Raw genomic sequence first — 23,862 nt, 5'->3', positions numbered from 1 at the left:
AAATAGACAAGGTAAAGAAAATACATGTAAGTAAGGAATATACGAAAGATTCAAAATATTCGGGTTGGTCTAACAATATTTTACGTAATAGATCGTAAAAGGGACGTTCTGAATATTTAAGCGTATATTTGGTTTAGGCATCGTCCTGGTCATCGCATCAAATTTGTTAATGGATTCAGTAAATCTAGTCTTCTTAGTCATGTTACGGTAGGAATTATGTAAATCTCAAGTTTGGTAAGTACACTCATTGCTCCTGGAACCATTAAGAATATTATGTTTGACTAGCGATCACATAATAAATTTAGCTTGCTTTCGGTTCAAAAAGAATTTCTTCCATTCGAATCTTCAAACACGTTAAGTAAACTACTCGTATAAAAAAATACTTTAATATTACAATCATAGAATCTTTTATCATATATTTACTTACTGGCACCTCCATAAAGGGAATCCACTGGAAGGAAAAAACATACTATTAGTTAAACGAAGAGTGAATATGACGTAAAACATTTATCACACGGTGCTTTAGCAGAAACGGGTATAGTCGTGAACCATCTATGGGTATCAAGTAATAAATAACACAAAGGAATGGTGCATGAAGAGAAAAATAAAAACGCACTACGACTAAAATCTAACAAAAAATAAGAAATACAAAAAATTGTGCAAACGAAAAAAATAACACAAAATCTCAATAAAAAATCCATTCAAAAGCGAACTTACACGAAGCGGCGGCGATTGTTCGTAACGTCGCGTTAATGCGTTCGCATGAAAAGACGATCAAAATAACCTTAAAACTGAGGAACCAGCGCAAGAAAACAAAACCTACATATTTACCGAATTCAAAGCAATCAAAACAATTACTCATGTGTACGAAATCGTAAGCGATAATATAATCAAATCGAACCAAGCAAATGAAAGATGTTACGATGTAATGATCAAAAAGAGTTTAATTTAATGATTTCATAAAAAAAGAAAGAATATACTTTAGATACAAATTTAATTTCTAAACTTATATATAACCTTGATATCTGTGATGTTTTCCAAAAAGGAAATAACGAATATACGCAATAACGAAATACGTCATTAGTAATATATCAATTAATTCTAAGGCATGCTTTAATATTAGATAGCTACATTAGTGACTCTACATACCAGTTTCTCCTGTTGTAAAAACCCTTGGTGCCGACGGCGGTCCTCTACCGATGTTATTCACGGCAATCACGTACATTTCATACTCAGTGTATGGAGACAGATTTGTAACTGAATAGTATTGCGTGATAACCCCTGATATTTCGCTAAATGCCTGCAGGAACGAAATTGGAATACAAAATGTATATGTACAATAGATTGTTAAAACCGTAAATATAGAATGGAAGACTCTGTTTTTAATTTTTTTTAAATGGAATTCTGAATTCCACTGTAAATTGATAATGCTCTGAGAGTAAAAATTAAATAATATATATATTTGTGGCTACGTACCTGGTTAGCGTATTTCGGTTTGTACTGGATGACGTAATATTGGGGCTCTTCAGGGCCGCTGTAGGTCCACGCCAGTCGAACGGTTGTCGCCGTTATTTCTGATGCTCGGACCTCAGTCGGTGGTCCAGGCAGTGCTGAGTAGATAAGTTTCATATTTAATCATTCTTTAGAAGCTTCAAAAAAGTATTGTATAGAACTTCATACAAAATTCATTAACTGGTAAAATTTTAAACTTATTTAATGACTATTTGTCATTACAAAGTCTTTAATAATTGATGTCTCTTTAATCCTGGTCTGTTTTGGTTAAATTTAAGTAGTTCAGTTATTCATTATCCAAAATATACCCGAAAATATGTACCGGAGCGAAGTTGTTCTAAACTTCGAACGAGCGGCCCAAAGGCTAAATATTTCAAAATCTAGCCCTTAATCCCTTTCGAGTAATATCGAGAAAATGGGCCGAGTAACAATAATTAATCATTAATCAAGCCGACATTCGTTTGTCTCCGGGGCTTCGCGCAACTTTGGAGCCCTTTCAATTATGAATTATAACACTAACTCATAATGGATGTCTGCGACTTACTGCAATTTATCAAATTGATTTTCGGAAATCCAAAACGCGCTTGTCTCTTGCTATGATCGTTCGTGTTTACTTGTCTTTTAATCGAATCACTTATTTATCTAATTTTCATATTATGTGTTAGCATTATCGTTACATGATATAAAACAAAGTTGCTTACTAGTGTCTTCCCCTATGTATGTTTAAATCTTTAAAATTACGCAACGGATTCTGATGCGGTTTTTTTAATAAATAGAGTTATTCGAGAGGAACGTTTTTGAATATAATACATGGTCAATATAGTAAGGAAACACTGTTAATTTTAGAAGTGTCTAATGTGATGTCGTAATTAAACAAATTCTGTAGTATATTTAGTGTCATTATTGCACTCGTGCGAAGTCGGGGCGGGTCGCTCGTAATTGAATATTTCTTAGATCGAAGACTATTGCAATTTAAGCCTTAAGCAGTTATGTTTGCTATCGTTATATTCATTTAAAACGACCTCTTTAATTTTCCTCATCATGTTTTACAGCCTATTACAGTCTCGTTGATTAATAACGGCCTCTTCTCCTTTTGAGCGAAGTGTTTTAACAAGCTAACCTATTATGGGTAAACAGATATTAAAATTTTATAAAACGCATTGCCGACCTCAATTCATATTATAATTAATATTTATGGGTACCACCCACTAATCGTATATTCTTGAGTTGAACAGCAATTAGTACTGTGTTCCGGTTTTAAGGGTAAGTGAGCCAGCGTAACTACAGGCGCAAGGGATGTTAGTTTCTCAAGGTTGGCGCATTGTATATGCAAGAAATGATTAAAATTTCATACGGTACTAATGTCTATGGATATTTGTGACCACTTAGCATCAGGTGGCCCCTTTGCCCGTACCTATGTCACAAAATAGATATAGTACGACATAACTAAGATGTAACATTAGCACATTCAACAAAACCGATTACTGCCGATTTATAAAACCAATAAAAATAGCCCTATCGCGTCGCTATTTAATATTCAACGCTATTAGCTGTTGATTCTCGCGTCAGTTCAACCCGAGAAAGCAAGTGCATGTAAATAGACGTGTCAAATTAACGATTATATCAGGTCATATAATATAGAGACATAAGAAATAATTATAATTTGGGTTAGCGTACTTAATTCAGATGTGATCCATTTTACGAATTTTGTCGATGCTACATCTATTTATTTAACTAATATAGACTGTTTCGAACAGCAACGTCACAGTTATACTGACGCCACTTTAAATAAGGGCGCACGTTCAAGACAAATTGATGTGAGCTCGTGACGTTGCCCCATCCGATTTTATAACGCTTTACTGACTTGATCAATCTCTGTAAAAGTTACCAAAAAGTTCTTACTCCACAAAAAAATCTAATTAATTTACGAGGATGCATACTTTTAAGCCTTTGTTTTAAATTTCTTATCAGACCGAGCATTTACTGCGATTTAAATAATAAAATCAACGATCTATCCTCTTTTGCGTCGGCCCGAGTCTTACCCCTAAAGTTATTATCATAAATTAGCATCATTTATTCTTAGAAATTATGAGCGTAATTTGATTCAGTTACTCATCTTATACAAGCTCGATGGCAGCCGATAGAGGATAAGGTTTCTGAGATTTAGTAATATTAATGGTTTATACAAAATATAAACGTGTTCAGTACATTTAACAAAAACAGTTTGAACACTTTTTGGTTACATTCTTTGCGAATTTTTTTCTGTTCACTGTGAAAAAATTGGGTACTCAAAAACAATACTCGCGCTCATCCTGTATTCTGCTGTTGAACATCAAGTGTATTGATGTGGTCGTATACTTTAATTTAGTGTTTATGTTGATTTGCTTTTGAGATGGCCCAGTGGTTAGAACGCGTGCATCTTAACCGATGATTGCGGGTTCAAACCCAGGCAAGCACCACTATATATATGTGCTTAATTGTGTTTATAATTCATCTCGTGCTCGGCGGTGAAGGAAAACATCGTGAGGAAACCTGCATGTGTCTAATTTCATCGAAATTCTGTCACATGTGCATTCCACCAACCCGCATTGGAACAGCGTGGTGGAATATGTTCCAATCTCTCTCCTTAATGGAAGAGGAGGCCTTATCTCAGCAGTGGGAAATTTACAGGCTGTTACTGTTGATTTGCTTTGCTTTGCATTTGCAGTTTAAAAGACACGCGAGCCTTCGTAATTACAGACATACCAGTTATACAGCAACAACAACAACAACAGCCTGTAAATTTCTCACTGCTGGACTAAGGCCTCCTTTCCCTTTGGGGTTTGGAACATATTCCATCATATATAGGTCATACATATCATACATCATCACATCACACAAAACATCATCGCCACTCAGTGCACGTCACTGTGGTCTTTCTCCGGCTACATATATACAATTGTCAGAACATTGGTGGTGTGTTATAGATAATGTACTCCTGACTAATTTTGGCCATAGCGAACATTCCCAAGTGAGACTATTCAACTGCGCATGTATGGTACAAGCGTGTGCGCAAAAAAGTGCTCTCTTTATTTCTGTTTTGTTATAAACAAGATGGGATGGCAGTCTGATGCGAATGACAAGATCAGGCGTAGGAGCAACGCCTTTTCGTGTTACCAAAGGAATTTTTCGACTGAAAAAAATCATATTCCTATCCACTAGACCAACTAGAAAATTAATTACTTAAAAAATTAAAGAAAGATTTTTCGACCATTGCATTTCTAGAATTTATACTTACGATAATCTACTAATAGTTTAAACTTTAAATGCGAAAAATCTTGCTTAACTTTTTATTCACAAAATCACATTAAATATAGGACACAAAAAAAACCTCAACATTCCCTGAGGCAGTCATTAACATTTGATAAAATATTAATAAGCATCAAATAATAATTAAGGCTTTCTTATTTAATGAGATATAATAACATTTTCGAACGCGATAATAATACATCATTTTTCCTTTGTATTATAAGGAAACCTTATATTGTTAGAGAATAATTAAATCAGTATTTATTTTGTCGATTCAAAAAAAAATAACCGTACCATATTATTTTTTAATTTATTATTATTCTAGCTACAAATTTTTCACTCAAACTGGAGAGATGGTTTTCGTGCAGATATTGACAAATTATAGGCCGTAAATCACGCTATTGGAGCAAGCGATAAAAATAATAAATTCAAGCAAAATTTTGCATATTTTTAAATACCTAGTTATTTTGCAGTTAGCATATATAGTAAAACTTAAGTGGGTCCTAGATGAGTGAAATACCTCCATAATTGGAAATCATGTTGAGGTCTCATCAATTTGGCATTGAATTACCTATTTTAGGGGGCGAAGCAAACCTCTATAACTGTGATAACATGGTTTTGTTTGTTTGCTAACTTATTCTTTTTCTATATTGTCATGACACATTATTTTATTTAATGATCGCACCTCTATAACTGGGTACTTGAGACACTGGGTTAGTGGAATACCTTTATAAGTAAAACAACATTTCAGCTCCCTTGAAGTCTCACTCAACCAGGTTTCACTGTATATGTAAGAATCAATAATGCACAATCGAAGATGCGCAAAGTTGGTAAATAATTCAATATCGCCGACTATTTACGCAGCGTCGACTTAGCCTATTATCCCTTCAGACAGTCTAGTAATAATTGATTTATCCGAACTATATCCAAGTCCGGGCTTTGTCGACTCTTCGCAAATCAGATTAAAATATTATGAAAACAGTTCTTCAATCGCGTTGGTTCCAATTTTATGAGTTCGCATGAATGGTACATCGATTTAAAATTTAATATGACGTTAATATAGCAGATAAATTCGTAACTTTGTCATCTTACTAACATCTAAACTTATCGCTATAAGGACATTATATGCTAAGATTAAAAATTATATATAATTTTTAAATGAACCAATATTATCTGCTTATTATTTTAAATATTTCGTTGACTTTGTCTTTTTAAAACTCATTTATTGCGTTTCCTACGATTTTTCCATCGTGTCTTGCTTTTACGAATAGTGATTTAAAAAACCTTATTTTTTTTTCTCATTCATACAAAGTTGTAAATACATAAAATGCAATTCAATCGACAATTCCTCACATAAATATAAATAGAAAACACTTTCTGAAAAAAGTGTGATTCTCCGAAATCCTTAAATTGTTTGTTAATATTAACGACTACTTCAGGTATAAATAGTTTAATTATTATATATTGTACGAATGTCAAAATGTTCCCATGTTATTTTTATAGTAAAATATTTGAATGGCTAATAAATTAAACTTATAAATTTCACGATCACAAGCAATAAATCGCTTTTGATGCTTCTAATATTTTACTTAATGAATAAAACTTATTAAATATCAAAGTAGTATATATACATTGAAAATAAACGCAAACTATATTACAGAGGTAAAATAAATAAGAATTGCATTGCAATCATACAAAGGACTAGTTATTGCTCGTGGCTTTGCTCAAGTTTTGGGGGTTAGCTGTCGTGTGTTAGGCAAAAAAGTAGCCTATGTCCTTTATTGAAAATCTAGCTTGCTTCATATCAAATTTCATCAAATTCGGTTCATTTGTTTGGTAGTGAAAGAGCAACAGATAGACAGAGTTACTTTTACATTTTTAATATTATTAGTATAGATGATCATAATACTCACATTGTACTTTGACTTCAGCCGTAGTTTCTATCACGCCGAGCACGCTGGCCGCTTCGCAGGTGTAATTGGCCGATTCTCTGATATCTTCCAGCTTGAGCGTATTCAGTCCTAGTGGCGGATTGTCTTCCGAGGTCAGCCATTTTGTCAGACCTTTGGTAAAACATACTATAGATGAACATCACATCACTAAAACTCTTAAAAACCATACCAGTATCCTAGTATTATATTTTGTCATCAATATATCCATGCCTAATTATCCTTTACCTCTTATTTGTAATACGAATATAACGTAAAATATACATTTTATATATTATATTCACATGATCGAGGAAGTATTTGTTGACTATAGTTAATGTCGCTCAATACTTTCTGACTGAAAAAAATATTTCAACACCCAATGAAAACTTCCTTACCGAAAAACATAAAACATATCGGATAAAAATACAATATACAATGTATTAAGATATGAAAAACGACACTATTCAGCATATACACTATTAATATTAACGGTTAATTTTCATATCAGTTTCAATTATAGTTTAAAATTGAATTCGTTACCTTTTCTCCACTTGACTGTGGGCATGGGCGATCCGAAGGCTACACATTTCAGCGTGAGGTTACCTCCGAGCATTACTTCGGTGCGCGGGGGAGGGGGAATGGAGAACTGCGGTGCAACTCTTCTCACTGTAAACAAAAGCGATTAACTTAAGATCGAATTAGAGGAAAACTTCGCCACTTCGCACCTGGTATACTCAGTATAATACGTGTAAATAAAATAGACAGATAAAATTCAATGATTTAGGAACTATAAATATTAGGTTACATACAAACATTTAGTTGTCACAGAAAAAGGTGTCTTTATATCTACGGATAAGACAATACATTAGACAATGAATATACTTAATATTACTTATAAAAACTGGTGTTTGAAAGATCTTTGTCCATCTTTACGTATAAAAATCCACGACCAGAAATTTGGTGGTTATTGTGTCGATAGCAGATTCCAACATCCTTAATCAGATAATCCTTTGTCTTATATTTGCTTTCATTACTATTTTTAGATAGAGAAATATATATAAAAGAGAGAGAGAGAGAGAACATTGTGCATTTACAGAATAAGTGCATTCAAGTATTTCGACCAATTTGTGGAACATATGTCGTCAATTCGATTCGTTCATCCGTAATGTAACCTCCTTAAACTTGAAGGTACCTACTCCCGAAATACGCAACGGAAAATCCCAATTTAAGAGTTCTTTGACTTTCTAAAGTCTAATCGCGTAAGGTACTTATTTATACTTCGATTTCAAAATGTAAAAACATTTTTACATCAAAATTTCATTCAGTAATATATGACCTTAATTCATTTCAACTTATTTTTTGTTTTGTACTATTGTATTTACACTAAGATTATTTATATTTGTAAACAGTGTCCTAGTACAACACCAGCTTTATTATGTTAGTGTACTTGACAGCTTGTTTGACGTTTACCAAACATCATCTTACTTTACTATTACACGTGTACTTAGAGGTCAACTATTGGCTTTTATTTATTTCGACGCGTTTACAACTTTGGCATTCTATCTTAACATATAAATAATGATGACTCTGGAATCGGTTTGAAAATCGAATCAGTGATATTGGTCAATATCTAAGTCCATATTTCCTAGAACGAAATATTTAAAAAAAAAAATAAACAAATTCACAAACGCATAGTGAAAACTTGAACTTGAAATAAATAATGAAACTCTGGAATCGGTTTGAAAATCGAATCAGTGATATTAATCAATATTTAAGTCCATATTTCCTAGAACGAAATATTAAAAAAAAAATAAACAAATTCACAAACGCATAGTGAAAACGACAAACCGACAATCTATCCGACGTGACCAAAACCAAATTGGATTTAACGGAACATAATTCCTAACTCGCTCCCGTAAAACCTTATAGTCCTTCCATCGCACACGAAATAGATCTTGTTTGTCGCTTGAATTTATCAACGCTTAACCCGCAATATCACGCAGGAACATTGTCTGTCTAAGCACGTGTGGGTTATTTTTAACACCTGAATCTCTTAAGCTGCAAGCTTGTAGTTTCATCTTCGTCGACGTGCTCTGAATATGCGCTTAGTTTGCTTTTGTAAATGAGAAAACTGGGATTATAATATAACCTTTGCTTGAAACGGTATTCGAGAGAAGTAATGGTTTGAAAACAAACGTTCAATAATTCCCTTTCTTGTTTTATGCCCATGGAGTTTTAGTAACAGTTCGTATCCTAAAGTTAGTTTTTTTTGTACGCTTTTCCACATGAACTACGAAACAGATCAAGAATTTTCGAATACATATTTTCAAGACTACAAAATAAGACGGGCGTGCAAAACCGCAGGGAAAAAATAGTTAGTAAAATAATTACCTTCATAAATTCCACTTGTTTTCTTAGATTAAGAATGTGATTTATGCAAAGGTGGTATGTGTTAAATTAAAAAAGCAGGTAATGGCAACTCCATTACTCCAAAAGAAAAATATAGAATTCTCTACACTTGCCTCAACAAAACCAAAAACTTTGTCCTTTCAATCTCTGAAATCTAACCAGAAAAATGACGTGAAATGTTTGTCAAAACTCAACACATGTTTTTCAATGACAAGATCGTACGTGACTTGGCAAAGTACGACATCATACTATCAATCAGGTTCAGCATATTGAAAATTTCAAACATAAGAATTCGAGCCGGCCGTTTCGAAAGCGTTTTTCACTCAGGCCACGTCGGGTGAAGGAAGCGGGTGTAGAAATGTGGAAGTAATTACCATTTATTATTACGTAACTGGCCACTGCACTCACTCTTGAGCGCCTACTTTGTAAACGCCACAGAATAAGAAAAGATAAAGGTGGAAAAACATTTACTCGCCACCCATTATGTTAATTACAGTCACGAGCCCTCATTGTCGTGCTTGTTATACGCAAACAATTTAAGCCCCTAGCAAAAAGGAATTAGACCTAAATTGGTTTGCGAGCAAACATGGTCGTTTCGTGTGAAGGCGTTAAAAATGTAGGTAGGTGTAATTTAGGGCGTCGGACAGTATTAGACGGGATCGCATGTTGCGAAGACATTTCTAGATATTGTAAGCTAAATAACGCGAAAATCGTTTCAATATTCGGAAGTCGACTGTTTACTTGTAATGTACTCTAAACTTAGTGCTTTTGTGTTGCGGTTTCATGGATGGGAGCGGCAGTGTAACCAGTGGCACATGGAACACTTTAGTTCCCAAGGTTACTTGCACTGCAATGTACAGAAATGTTAATATTTCTGACAATCGTCCTTGTGTTGACATACAAACAGGTGGTCGTTTGCGAGTCTGTCTACCTATTTTAAATTAACGAAGTCGACTTAATTCAGGTATAAAGTAGATCAATCACGACAAAGGTGCTTATGTCGAGATATTTCGTACAATTTATACATCAGCGCTGAATAACATCAGTCATTGTTCGTATCGTTATTATGCAAATTGTATAGAATTACATTCCTGACTGACGGATCTGTTCCGCAAGGATAGACATTGTAAAAGTTTCAGTGACTTAATAATTTTAAGTCGCTCTAAGGGCACTCTTTAATTTTTAGAAATTTCCTTTATAAAGTCTTATTATAAATGTAACTCTTTCTAATTCTCGCCTTTAAATTTCCCGTTGCTGACCTTCTTTCCTTTTGCGACTAAGATTCGGAGCTTATTCCGCTAGGATGCTCTGATGAGGATTGGTGGTATATTCACAAGTAGGTTTCCGATGTTTTGTTTTACAATCAAGTACGAGATAAATAATAAATTACTTAATGGGCTTTGTGACTTCCCATATGGGTAGGTATCATCCACTCATCATATCTTCTATCACCAATCAAAAATACTTAAAATAGTTCTGTTCCGGTTTGAGGCGTTTTTGTGTTAGTGTAACTACACAAGGAACATAAGATCTAAATTCCCCAGGCTCCAAAGTCAAGTCAAAGGCAAAAACCTTTATTCAAAATGGAAGTGTTTACACTCTCTTATTGATAGTCGAAAATCTACAAATTCACAAAAATTAGGGACAATATTTTTCTTAAAACAAATAAACTGAAAGTAAAATTAATAATTTATAATAACATTAATAAAATTGGTAACAACGGACCTGGAAACTTCTACCATTAACGCATCTAATAAATTTTAACCAAAAATTTGGCTTTTTTTGAAATTTTATCACAAATCGCTTTAATATTTACACCATCGTTTTGAGGAAAATTATTCTTTTGTATAACGTTTCCGGCGCGTTCCGCTACTTTGTTTTCGCTTTTAATTAAAATGAGTCCAGACGAGAAATGTTCCGGAGATGCCATTTTCCGTATTAAAAGCGGAATAATTAGGGCCGGTGCAATTGTTTTTTTTTCGGTAGATTATTTCATGAGAGCCGTGACGGTGACAAACAAACGACATTTAGGTGTAATATTTTTTCAAGAGCAATTCGTTTTAACAAGAAGTAAGAAATTAAAATAGGGAATTCAACATAACCGATAATTGTATTGGTTGTCTCGAATTGTAATACAACTCTTCTGTATTCATACTCTTCAAGAGTTCAGTCAATCGTATTTTGTGTGCTTAATGAGCCTAAAGTTTACCTCGTGTTCGGTAGTGAAGGGAAACATCACGAGATAAGCTGCATTTGTTAGATGAAATTTTGCCACAACCCTCAACTTTTCTCCTTAAGAGGAAAGAGTCCAGAAGTGGGTTTTGTATTTTAATATGGCCTGTTTCTTTACATGTTTACATGGAAGTAAATAATAACACAATTTTTTCTTGAATTGCAAAATTTTATACAACACATGTAACTCGCTTATTAGTTGTTTTATTGTTTTATATTGTTATTTTATTATTACTTTTATTTAAAATAAACTATAAATTTATAAATTTGTGGTATTTATTGCGCTCCCTCTTTTTCCGTGAAGCAGGCCTAACAGACTGATGATTTACAGATAAGCCTATATGTTGCTCCTTATTCAACTTACTCTATACTAATATTTTATAATTTTACGTACACATGTCGCGTACCTATATAATAATGCGTTTGACATTTGAAGTCATCCTCTATCTGAAAATTTCAATGTTCTCTTTCGGAAAGTCGGTAAATGGGTTAATTGGTAAAGTTAACGTTCCGACATAATTTTTCATCCAGATTTGAACATTAAGATATTAATATTAACAAAAGTGACGATTTACAAGTAACTGGTAAAAGATTCCAAATCTACAATTGAAATGAGAATATTAAACATAAACAGTAACTCCTCAATCGTGTAACTATTATTTAGTATCCTATGGTTCCTATTATCTCGTTCAAATGAGCAGCGATTGCGAAATTCTCGCTATATGGAACTATAGCAAATTAAGTATCGCATTTAATGTACGTTAATGAACAAATAACAAGTGAGGTCCGTCTTTGAGTCGGTAAGGTTCCAGTCGAAAGGCAAACAATTTTACCTTAAATAAACTTTCCAGAAGAGGGCAAATATTAGTAAATCTGAGTAATTCTGAAACGAAGGTAGTTATTCCGTTAATTAGTTATAGCTTCGGGCGGTAATGTTTAAAGTTTGAGAACGTTTCGTTGGCTATACGGTAATTTATACCCCGTATTGTGTGTTATAATAACGTAACTTTGAGCCTTTGCTCAAAGTATGCATTTGGTAGCTTTCAGGGCGACGTTTATTGATTTTTTTTGCGTTTGTTGTGACTGTTTATTATATTATTCTTATTAATGGGTGCAGATTCAGTCCTTCAGTTATATAGAGAAGAATTTAAGATCCGCGAAATCTTCGACATCTTTCGATAGCGATCGCTCCATTACTTCTTCTGTTTCCATCGAAATTATTGGGTATATTATTATAGAAAAAAAATAATTACCAGATAGTTGACATAATTTATGGATCTGATGACGCCTGTTCCTTCATTGATTACGTCAAATTATCAAACTATAAAGACAGAGAGAATACATAGAGAACTTGTGTTTACGTGAGCAACTCGAAATCCAGATAGAAGATAATTACTTTACGTAAAACTACATGAGTTCAGAATAATATTTCTAATATAGTACCTACTATTAAGTAATCTAGATCTAGGTTATGTAGCTTGTCATGGATGAGATCAACGAATATTTTAATATTTTATACTTATTTTTACGAGATAAATGGTAAAAGGTAAAGGGTTAATATATTCGAAAATTCCCCCAAAAAACCGGTTTCATTCTTTATTAGCACGATCTCCCTTGGTTTCATAAATCCGAAGAACCTTTTATATTCGTACGCGTTACGTATTTTATTCATTTTTAGTGAGTAAAACGTAAAATTCGTAAAACGAGCGTGTTTGAAATTATAATAAGATAACAAATATGAAAAAAAATATTTGCTAATATTTTGACGTACCTACTTTTATACAGTGAGTTATATATTCACGTACTGAAAAGTGGACCATTTTTGATGTTTGATTAGGCCAGCTTTGATTTGGAAAAAGGGTAGAAAATATGTGTTTATGACATTCTCAAATTGCATATTTCTGCTTTACTGGACTTTATCGATAGGCTTATGTAGCGTAAGAGGTTTTCCCTTGACAATTGGTCATACAACATAAAAAAACAGTATTCATAATTTAGAAGAACATATAAATCAAAATCTTAAATTGAATTAATTATATTTGTATGATGGAAACTTCGGTACTTAAATGCCATTTATTTAGCTCATTTTTTCGTATAGGATTGGTTTCCGTATACCATATGGCTTATAGGGCAAGCGCTAATGGCATCAATGGATAAGCGTCCCATAAAAAAACCCTTAGCCGGATCCTATGACGCCCGCGTATTATTATAGGATGAGTTTTATCGCACTCTGCCAAAAACCGTAATAATGTCGTATTGTCGGCCCTAATATTGTACAGCAATACTGTTAACTAAATTATTATAAAAGAGTTGCTACAAAACGGAATTCTCATTTGTTATACAGAAGATTTACCAAAGTCGGTCACGTCATGGCTTACGGCATCGACTGTGTACGCAGGCACGGTTGTCGAACTCGTAATGTCAACAGCCATCAATAATAACACTTTGACCAATGTTTTGGCAAGTGACCAAAACTGTAGCCAAGATAAACGAACAGTGAATGATGACTTGCTAAGTGTTGAATGCGTCATCATTTCAAAGTTACGTTTCGTTTCGGTATCATAACTCGTATGAATTTTACTCGAGATCTGATTCAGCTTCGCTTGGATACAATTTGCAATGACATCATTCAGAGTAACGCTATCCTAAGCTAAGCGTATCTTTATCAAATTTCTATTTGAAAGATATTGTACTCCGTCCGTTACTAAGCAATTCTAAATTCAAATTTGTATCCTCAAAGATAGATTCAGTGTTTTCAGAAGGATGTACATGTGTGTGTTATTCATACATCTTAAGTGTATACAAATGATGATAGACTCTATATAACCAATTGAATTCGACGGTTAATTGCTGTTTTCTTAAACGCTGTGTAAAGAGTAGATGAGCATTCCCTCTGAGAGCGTCAAATGGGAATTTGTTAATGGAAATGTTAATAGGAATTGGTGAGATTTAACAGACGGCTTCCTGCTTGGCTCTGATCCTTTTTAAGCATGTTTTTTTGGGCTCAGTAACCCCGGAACATACCGGTTACTGAGACGCTAAATGTGTTTGATTATTATCGAAAGTTTTAACAGCAATAATGGGTGTTAGGGTTTACTGAATTCTAATCCGTCGTAAGCCTATCACCTTCGTATTTATTGCAAATTTAAACGAGTTAACTTAAATCTATCGATTATAGAGTAGTATCTAGAATTTAATTAATTGTGTGATGTAATTGAACAGATAAATGTTCTTTTATTTAATTTTCACGATAGACACTCTCAATCACCTCATTCACCTTTGTGATTGTTTTAACACCACGGATAAATAACGTAATAAAGTCTAAATTAACAGTTTATTTTGTTATCAAAGGATATTAAATCAGAAATTAAAACAAGGATAAAAAAGGACTTTAACAGAGATCGACCGTAAATATTTTATTAAATGTTATTATTCTAATAAAAAAATAAGTAAATAAATTATGTCGTTCTACGAACTACGAGCTGAGATGGTCCAGTGGTTAGACCGTGTACATCTTAACCCATGATTGCGGGCTCAAAACCAGGCAAATACCACTATATATATATATGTATGAGCTTAATTTGTGTTTATTATTCATTTCGTGCTCGGCGGTGAAGGAAAACATCGTGAGGAAACCTGCATGTGTCTTATTTCATCAAAATTCTGCCACATTTGCATTTCACCAACCCGCATTGGAACAGCGTGGCGGAATATGTTCCAAACTCTCTACTTAGTGGGAGAGAGGCCTAGCCCAGCAGTGAGAAATTTATAGGCTGTTACTGTTACAGTATACAACCTACTCTTTTATTAATAATTTCAAATAATGCGTGGGTATTAACAGAATATAATATAATTAATATAATATAATTTTAACATCAATTGATCATTTAAAAAAAATTCTTACACTATGTAAGTTATTATTTTTAGAACCATTTTATTAGGAACCATTTTTTTAACTTCAATACAATTTTTTTATCAAACAGATACCAAAATAATTAGTATCCTCAAATTACTTGTTTCATTCGGCTCATTATTATAAATTATATTATATTATAAAATATAATTAAACAATTTTCCCGCCGAGTCTATTTTTAAATTTGGAATATCAATTTACGAGAATAACAAATTAAAGCTTGTCCTGTCAATAGTCTAACCTTAAAGACGAAACCTTTGTAGTGTTTAAATATTAATGACGCGAAAATACTTGATTAAAAAAAAATGATTTGATTTGATTATTAAAAACTTCTTCGAATCATCTGAAACGAGTTCAGCGTTCCGTGATGATTTATGTACAATGGTTTAGTGGTATCAATGAAGGTTTTATTACTAAAAATAACTTTTCATTAGTATTTATAGATGTCCAATAGTTCATTTGCCAACTATTCAATTTGAATTTATTGTCTATTTCAAATATTTCTTTATTTAAATTCTTTCAAAGGATTTGGAACATACTATTTACAGAATTCGCAGTATATTTTCTAAACGATTGTCTAAACGGTTTTCCGATGATATGAGGTAACTACTGTCTATATATGATGTGTGGTTGGCCATCCAAAGCTGGCATTCCGCTGGGGATTGAAAGCAAAACAAGAGATCATAGTAGTGAGCGTGAGCAGTCCCATCCCGAAGAGAAGGAGAGAGCACACAAATGATTTTTCCAGCAAATTAAAATAAAAACTACAAAGCCATCCTTAAGAAAAGTTTTCGTGCGAATCCAACTTCTGGATAATGCTGGTTCTGGTTATCTTGATTCTATAGAACTTTTTAAGAAACTTGAGACGCTGCAAAACTTATATATCAGTTTAGTTTTCGGGTTCCGGAAAATTGAACATGTTTCCAAATTTCGGGCTGAACTAAAGTGGCTTCTATTACGACTTCGTATAGATTACGTCTTATCTGTTCTGTACAATATTTTCGGCACAAACTACAACTACATTATAGAGATCTTTCTTCTTTCTTCCAACTATACCTTTCGTACTTATTCTCGTTTCCCACCGGACTATTCTATTCATTTTAATCGTGTTAGAGATATAGTAACAGTTATTTGTTTTTATGATCAATATACAAATTAACACGAATTAAGCATTACTCTAAATAGCATAGAGAGCCATATAATGTAGATGTTAAAATATGAAAGTTATAGTAATATTAAGTACCTATATGCGGTCCTTTAGAACATTTTCATTAACAAAAAAGGATGCCTGTGGGATTGAGAGTGGGCTCTCACTTCTAAACTTCCTTTCAAATGTATGTATGTAATGACTTCAGTCGGAGTCGCGGGTAAAGCTAATAAAATTATACCAAGAAATATTAACAGGCAGAAAAAAGAGATATCAGGAAAAATACGTTACTTTAGATAAAAAGATAAAATATATTTTTCTAAGCTATAGATTTTAACATCCCGTTCTACTTAGGGCGGCCGCTCGTCTCGCCCAGCCGGCCCTGACTATCGCTAATATCAGAAACTAATGGACCGACTTTAATGGAACATCATTTTTTTCTTTGATATCCAAGAGAGAATATTCGTTATGTAACATAATGCGACACTAAAATATTCGATACGATATTACGATACCTATAGCAGGACCAAACGAAATGATATCTCTGCAGGTAAAGATATATTTTCTATTCAAACATAAAACTTTTTTGATCATATTTACAAATCACAACGATTTTTTAATGTTTAAGTAAGATTTAAAAAAACGTAGATTGACCTAAATTTCATATGTTATCAATATCAATGTATATTGTCGGTTGTGCCAGTTTACCATCAGATGATCCATTTAGGACTTCGCACTTATAACAGTATCCTCCTGTAACCATTCTCAATAGTCTATTATACAGGGCATATGCTTCTCACTTACTTTTATAATCCAATTGGTCAGATATTCTCTACTTCAGAAAGTTCAAACGTAAGCAGCGCCAATGACTTTACGTGCCTAGGCACAGTTATTACATTACCAACAACAAAACTTCGCACTACTACACAGAAATTCTTGACAAAAAATAACGGTAACTATTTATCGATGTTAGAATATTAACCTAGCACTACGAAATCCTATATAAGCCATCGAGGTAGTCACCATTTCAATTTTAATACAGCATACTTTCCTCACGATGTTTTCCTTCACCGCTGGGCACAAGATGAATTATAAAGACAAATTAAGCACATGAATCAGCGGTGCTTGCCTGGGTTTGAACCCGCAATCATCGGTTAAGATACACGCGTTCTAACCACTGGGCCATCTCGACTCGATATATCCCTATGCATGCTTAAATCTTTAAAACTACGCAATGGATTTTGATGTTCTTTTTTAATACATAGAGAGATTCGAGAGAATAGTTTTTAGTTTTTAATGTGATGTCGTAAATAAACAAATTCTGTAGTATATTTAGTATAGTATCAGTATTGCACCCGTGCGAAGCCGGGGCGGGTCGCTAGCTAATAATATACGTCGGGGTTAAGTTTTAATAGTCGGCCGATGTCAGGGTCTGTAGCTTGTCTAAATGTAATTTTCCTAAATACCTCAAATTATTCATTTATAAACTTCGTCGAAGTCGATAAATTACATCGTTTACGACTTGAGAAAGTGTTTCGGTAAACCTAAATAAACTTTATCCCAACTTCAAACATTGTACTTCGGATAATTTTCTATTTCTCATCGAAATTTGTATCGGAGTTTGTAATTTCAAAAATATAATTTATTTAAATTGACGTTTACAAGAAATTGCTATTCATGAAAAAAAAATCTGCTAGTTATTTTTTCATTGTTTTAAGAAGGCAGAATAGGTAAGAGTAGTAAGTAATGCTAACTTTAACGAAGACGAGATATGAAGACCGCTAACGAACACACCTACATATATACAACGTTACGTATCTTGCGTTTGTGTTTAAGTGATGATATGTAACACAACAATACGACAGAACGATACGGGGTATTTGTATTTGATTATAAAATGGTCTTATAAGCAAGACAAGGCAATAATTTATTTACCGAGAAGAACCATTTCATTAAAGGCAGCTTTTGATATCGACATAACTTTTTACGGAGATAATTGGTCAAATCGTACATTATAGTATATTTAATGTGTCTTGCAAGCATATTTATGCACGGTTAATCATTTTCGACTGAAAGAAGTAACTACTTCAGTTGTAAGACGGCCATTGCCAGCTAGATTTATATTCATAGTCTTTATAATTCTTCTGTTCCATTTTTCCCTCTATTTTACAATTAAGGAGTTATTATTAATAAATTATTTTTAAATGATAATTAAATTTACTTACAAGATGTCTTATAACTAACTAATAACTATTGTATTTCTTAGGCTTACGCTATATAGCTTCTTGCGTTATTACTATTAGCCGACGAGAGCTTTGCGTTTGAATGTATCATATGACGCCTATATTCGAATCAAGCCTCACTAAGAGTCAAGTCAGATTATAGCATCGATATTATCACGAATCATTTGAAGACCTTTGGCTTGTGATAAACTATGAAATCAAACTTTTAATTGAGTTGCAACGTTTAAATTTTCACTTTTCATATTTCTAGTAGGTATAATTAAATATTTTTTTTTGTTTTCACTTTTCATATTCCTAGTATAATTAAAAACTAATGATATTATAAATATAATAATATCTTTATGTATGTTGTAAAATAACGTATATTTTTTATTATTGAAGTATACACACATAGCTTTATACGTGTACCTATATATTTGTATATATGTGTATATGTATGAAAGCGTATGAGTAAGTTGTTCACTTCATTCGTTCATTCTTTGCATTCTTTCGTGCACTATGAAAAGCTTCCAAAGGTGACGTGGAGAACGCTTTTGGCATTATGTTTACTTTTGGTCCGGTAGATATTTTGTGTTGTACAAAAAAGTATTTATTAATTGAATATATTATTTAAAACGAATTAAAAAAAGAGAACGTAATTAAAATTAATTTCAATAAAATACATGTGTCTTCTTATACCACTACTACAGCACAAACTCACATTTTTCACAATTTAAATGTGTAATAAAATAAACACTGTAAAATAAGATGAGGGTGTGAAGTTGTCTATTTCGAGCGACGTGACATTTAATCGGTGGTTTGTGAGCAACTTCATCACGTTGTTTTCGTGACATCTTGTGCGCGTGTCATAAATATTCAATATCATAATTTTTACAAAACGTCCCAAAAGAAGTATTACTTCGAAAATCAAATCTCTTTTTATTCTCAATGCGACAAGGTGTGATGTCTTAAATCTCGTAATCATCGTGAAGAAAAGGATTAAATTTGACAAAATCAATAATTATTATTATTGTTAATGATGTTTTAGTTATACACGAGTATGAATAACACACGGGCGTAGCAAATATTGTATAAAATAATTACTAACGTTAAATAGAACAATTATATAAAAAAAAATATCGCGCGTCTCATGGAAGAACTAAAAACGGTTTCCCTACACGCCTTTATAAATTGTTAGCACTTAAGTACAATCAGTCACGGCAATCTGAAGCGAGATAGTTAGCGTACCGACGCTATCTCATGCGAATATACTGCGAATATTATTCTCACCGCAGCCTACTTTCCGTCTGATAATAAAGCGCTGCAGTTGAAAATAACGACTCCCATATGTAATTTTGAACAGCGCCGTAACAGCGCTCGGTGGCGCAAACGTATGAGTGTTTGCGGCCAACTGGGTGCCCCCGTTTCAAATTGCGTGTTATGGACTAGAGTAAACTTGATGAGGGCTTTGCTTGAAATCTATAGGTTTATTTATTGACGTCATTTATGCTGAAATCGATGGCACTTCAAGGACAGAAAGTCGAAAACTTTCCTGTTATGAAGTATCGCGGTCGGAGGCAAGTGGACAAGTAAACATCGAATACGAGTCGTAACATTTCTTATTTATAAAAGTGAATGACTCGTTATGTTACGAAAGTTAACGGATCGAATATTTCCAAAGGAAAATGTTTGTTTTGATAAAATTGGAAATGACACAGAACATTAAGAAGATAACTCATGAATCCATTACATTAATACATACCACGAACAAACAATCACAATGTCATGACTGCTACGAAAACTTGACTCATTTTGATATATAGTAATTTTCAGTGGAACAATATTTATTTACAAAGAACTTGCTACTTATTTATCATTAATAATAACTAATTTACAAATAATAGCGTCATACAATTAGCCAACGTCTTTTCAATTTTCAAATAAACCCTGTAATTAAAAGAATCTGTTCGATGGATGGATACAAAGATCAAGGAAATTTTACAATATTGGTATTAATAGGCTTACCTTTGACATACAACGACGTCGGCTTAGAGAACTCCGTTCCGATGGCGTTCTCGGCGACACATTCGAACTTGCCTTGATCTTCTTCCTCGCTTTTCACTATCTGTAGAGTTCCTGCGAATAAAATGATTTAATTAGTAAGACAGAAACACCAATTCTCATTATTAATTTTGTTCGTATTCTATTCTTTCAGTCACCAGGAGAGTTTCGGAGAATCCTGATTAATTTGTTATATTTTTGTTGTATTACCGTGAATTTTGAATAGAACTATCGTTATGTAGAAGATGGGGCTAGACGTGCCGAATTTAATGTATAGCCTAGCATAGCTAGTAGTAGTAAAGATATATAAAATTTCTTATATCGTATTTGATACTCATAGAATCAGGTCGAGGTTAAAAAGTCAACAGCAGATGTAGTAGCGTTCTACATTCATAACACGTTACAGCCCGTTCCCTTCGGGTTAAGGCTTCCTCCGCATTTGAGGAGAACAGGAGTCAAGATTTAGGGCATTTAATTTTTTTATTAGTATTATTTAATAAGAATCTTTAATTACTTTTAATTATTTATGCGCAAGCAATAAATATTTTCATATATATCATATTCCCAAGAGACATCCATATATGATAACTGCGAAGTACTAGCTGGATATTAAACTCTAACAATTTCAAGATTACTGGTTGGTTGCAAAATTTTTGATTGACAATTATTTGACAGAAAAAAAAAAAAAACTTTTTTGGGCCTAAACTGAAATTGGATCCAAGGCCTGAGGGTTTACAGCCTAATATGCTAGTCTAAGGCCAACGAGGCCACGATGTGCATTTATACACATTATGTGTTATTTATGCTACATTGTAGCAAATTCAACGAGTTCGCGTGACCGTTTAGACTTACTTAACAATTTAATGCTAACAATAATTTTGATATTTTATGATTTCAGAACGTGAGTCGAATTTACCACGAACTTTGTATTTCAGTAAAATTTTTTGACATAACATTCTATTTCGATTCAGCCGATATTTGTAATGAAAACTATAAAACTCAGTTCTTCAAGATATAAAATAAATAATTCATCAATGGTAATGAAAATCACCTACCTAAGTATATTATTAAGTGTGGGTCAAAACATTTATAAAACTAGAATTCTTGATCTTCATTACAATCATAAAATATCAAATAAAACTTTGAATATAAACTGATATTAAAACAAATTACGAAAGAGAATAAGCATGGGGAAGATTTCCGTATACGAATGATTTGTATGCACTTTTTCACAAAACCATTGATTAAAAGGAAGAAAGAAAAGAACTATAGAATCAATGCTTCGAGTTAAATTGACTCGGTAGGCTTGGAAAATAAATTAAAATATATATAGAATGCATTAACTTATACCTGTTGACTTCCAAGCAGGATATATTAATTTAAATAATTGTATTTAATTAACATGACTTTGTATTTTTTAAATATTAAAAAAGAGTAACTACTACATAGAATTTTTTTCTGGTTCTTCTCGGTAGAATCTACTTTCTGAACCGGTGGTAGATTCACTTAATTGTAAAATGACGATTCAAAAGTGTTTGTAAAAGCCTACTTGAATAAAGTTTATTTTGATTTGATTTGATTTATTTCAATGCACTGACTTTCTTTTATTTTAAAAAGGTTTTGGACAAGTTCATCTGTAGTCAACCCCCTCAAACTTATGTTCAACGGCTAAACAACAGCTGTTTGGGCTGTCATGGTGTACGTTTCGCATTTAGCGCTAAAAGACCCCAATAAGTGTTTCACGTCAATAAATAAAAAAGTATACATTAAAAGTGCAATTAAAAGAAGTCCATAAAATTCTCCCTTAAACTAAAACAGACATTCAGTAAAAGTTACAGAACATCCGCGGACCGTGTCTACCGTGTCTACTTTGTAATTGAATAAGTACCGAACACGTGTAGTTTTCACACAGACGATTTAGTATGCGCTTATCGATGGGACGTACGTGCTCCAGAACTACGAAACTACTAAACTGTCAAAGGGATAAAAAGTTGCGAGTTGTAAACAACGTACTTCCCGTGTTCACAAAGGGGAATTTAATTACGAACGAATTCTGAGTTTTATACTCGAAGAACTTTTAACGATTTCATTGACTTCATTTCGTATTACGAATTGTATCTAATTATAATTAAAACGAGATAACATAGGGAATTTCAGGTTAGGATTCAATTTCATTAGAAAGAAAGACTTGTTTATGGGCCGAATGGTAATTAATCGGATTTGTCCAGAGACACTGGCACTATAAAATTTTTAAGTTAGGAACTTAATGCACTATCAATGTGCTGTACCCGGTAGTATTTATTATTAGTAATGATTATAACGTCTATCGTTTTACTGACTGACTTATATTGATTGACAAAGTGGAATACCATAACACAGGTTATCTCATGGTAAAATTATAGGTGGTATTTTAATAATTAAATAACATCTCTCTGCTCTAGTTAGCCTCTAGTTAGCCACGTTTCCATTGCAACTAAAGCATATCTTCAAAATCGAAATCCAGAAGAATAAATTCAGATTTAACGACGATTTTTTATTTATTACACAATTTCCCTTCTTCATAGCTTTGCTCTTAATACATGTTATCCCTACAACAATGTGGAAACTGACTACAGTCAAATCCGATGAGGATACTCCGAATCATTTCGGCTTAAGCGCCGACCGCCTAATGCCGGCGACTTCTGACGGCCGTCTTAAGATTTCGCTCGTGACATAAATCAGTACACGTAATAATCATTTACGTCATTCATTAGGAGTTACTGCAGCTCATATGTGTCCCCGTGAGATCAGTGTGACCACTTAATCAAACGCTTCGGTAAAGTAAACCGACCCTACCTCCTGTCGACCTAAGAGCTAGATTAGACGAGCCTCAATGATAGAGCGTGTTCGTCCATTCACGCGTGATCCAGGGATATCTAACGTCTTCGAGCATCGACGTACCGTTTGCTTAAACGCAGAGAGCCGACATGGGTCGAGGTGAACTGGTCGCGTGTAATGCCTGTACGAGCCGGCTATTCCGTTGGACGTTTATGAATAGCGCTTATTTTTCTTTTAATTATATGTCCCCTGCTGTCTGTGGGGTTTCGTCGGTATATGGAGTGTGCACATTAATTTATGTGTTTGAATTGTCCCATTATTAATAAACCA

At 33.3% G+C, this 23,862-nt stretch overlaps 1 protein-coding gene across 6 annotated transcripts in view; it reads right to left on the bottom strand.

The window, feature by feature from the left end:
• Positions 1-23,862, bottom strand: part of LOC124536407 (tyrosine-protein phosphatase Lar) — a 386,387-nt gene that overhangs the window by 23,729 nt on the left and 338,796 nt on the right. For 3 of the 6 annotated variants that reach the window (XM_047112939.1, XM_047112943.1, XM_047112942.1), the window contains 6 exons: positions 20,680-20,790; positions 7,272-7,397; positions 6,714-6,863; positions 1,477-1,610; positions 1,150-1,300; positions 428-451 (listed from right to left, as the gene is read on the bottom strand). In XM_047112939.1, the coding sequence (XP_046968895.1) occupies positions 428-451; positions 1,150-1,300; positions 1,477-1,610; positions 6,714-6,863; positions 7,272-7,397; positions 20,680-20,790 (696 nt within the window). The remainder of the gene's footprint in view (positions 1-427; positions 452-1,149; positions 1,301-1,476; positions 1,611-6,713; positions 6,864-7,271; positions 7,398-20,679; positions 20,791-23,862) is intronic. The other 3 variants (XM_047112941.1, XM_047112944.1, XM_047112940.1) reach the window with 2 other exon arrangements.

This window comes from Vanessa cardui, chromosome 16 (genome assembly GCF_905220365.1).
Source record: "Vanessa cardui chromosome 16, ilVanCard2.1, whole genome shotgun sequence".
Taxonomy (NCBI): Eukaryota; Metazoa; Arthropoda; class Insecta; order Lepidoptera; family Nymphalidae; genus Vanessa; species Vanessa cardui.
Note: the sequence above shows the minus strand (reverse complement) of the source record. Positions and strands in the feature narration are given on the sequence as shown.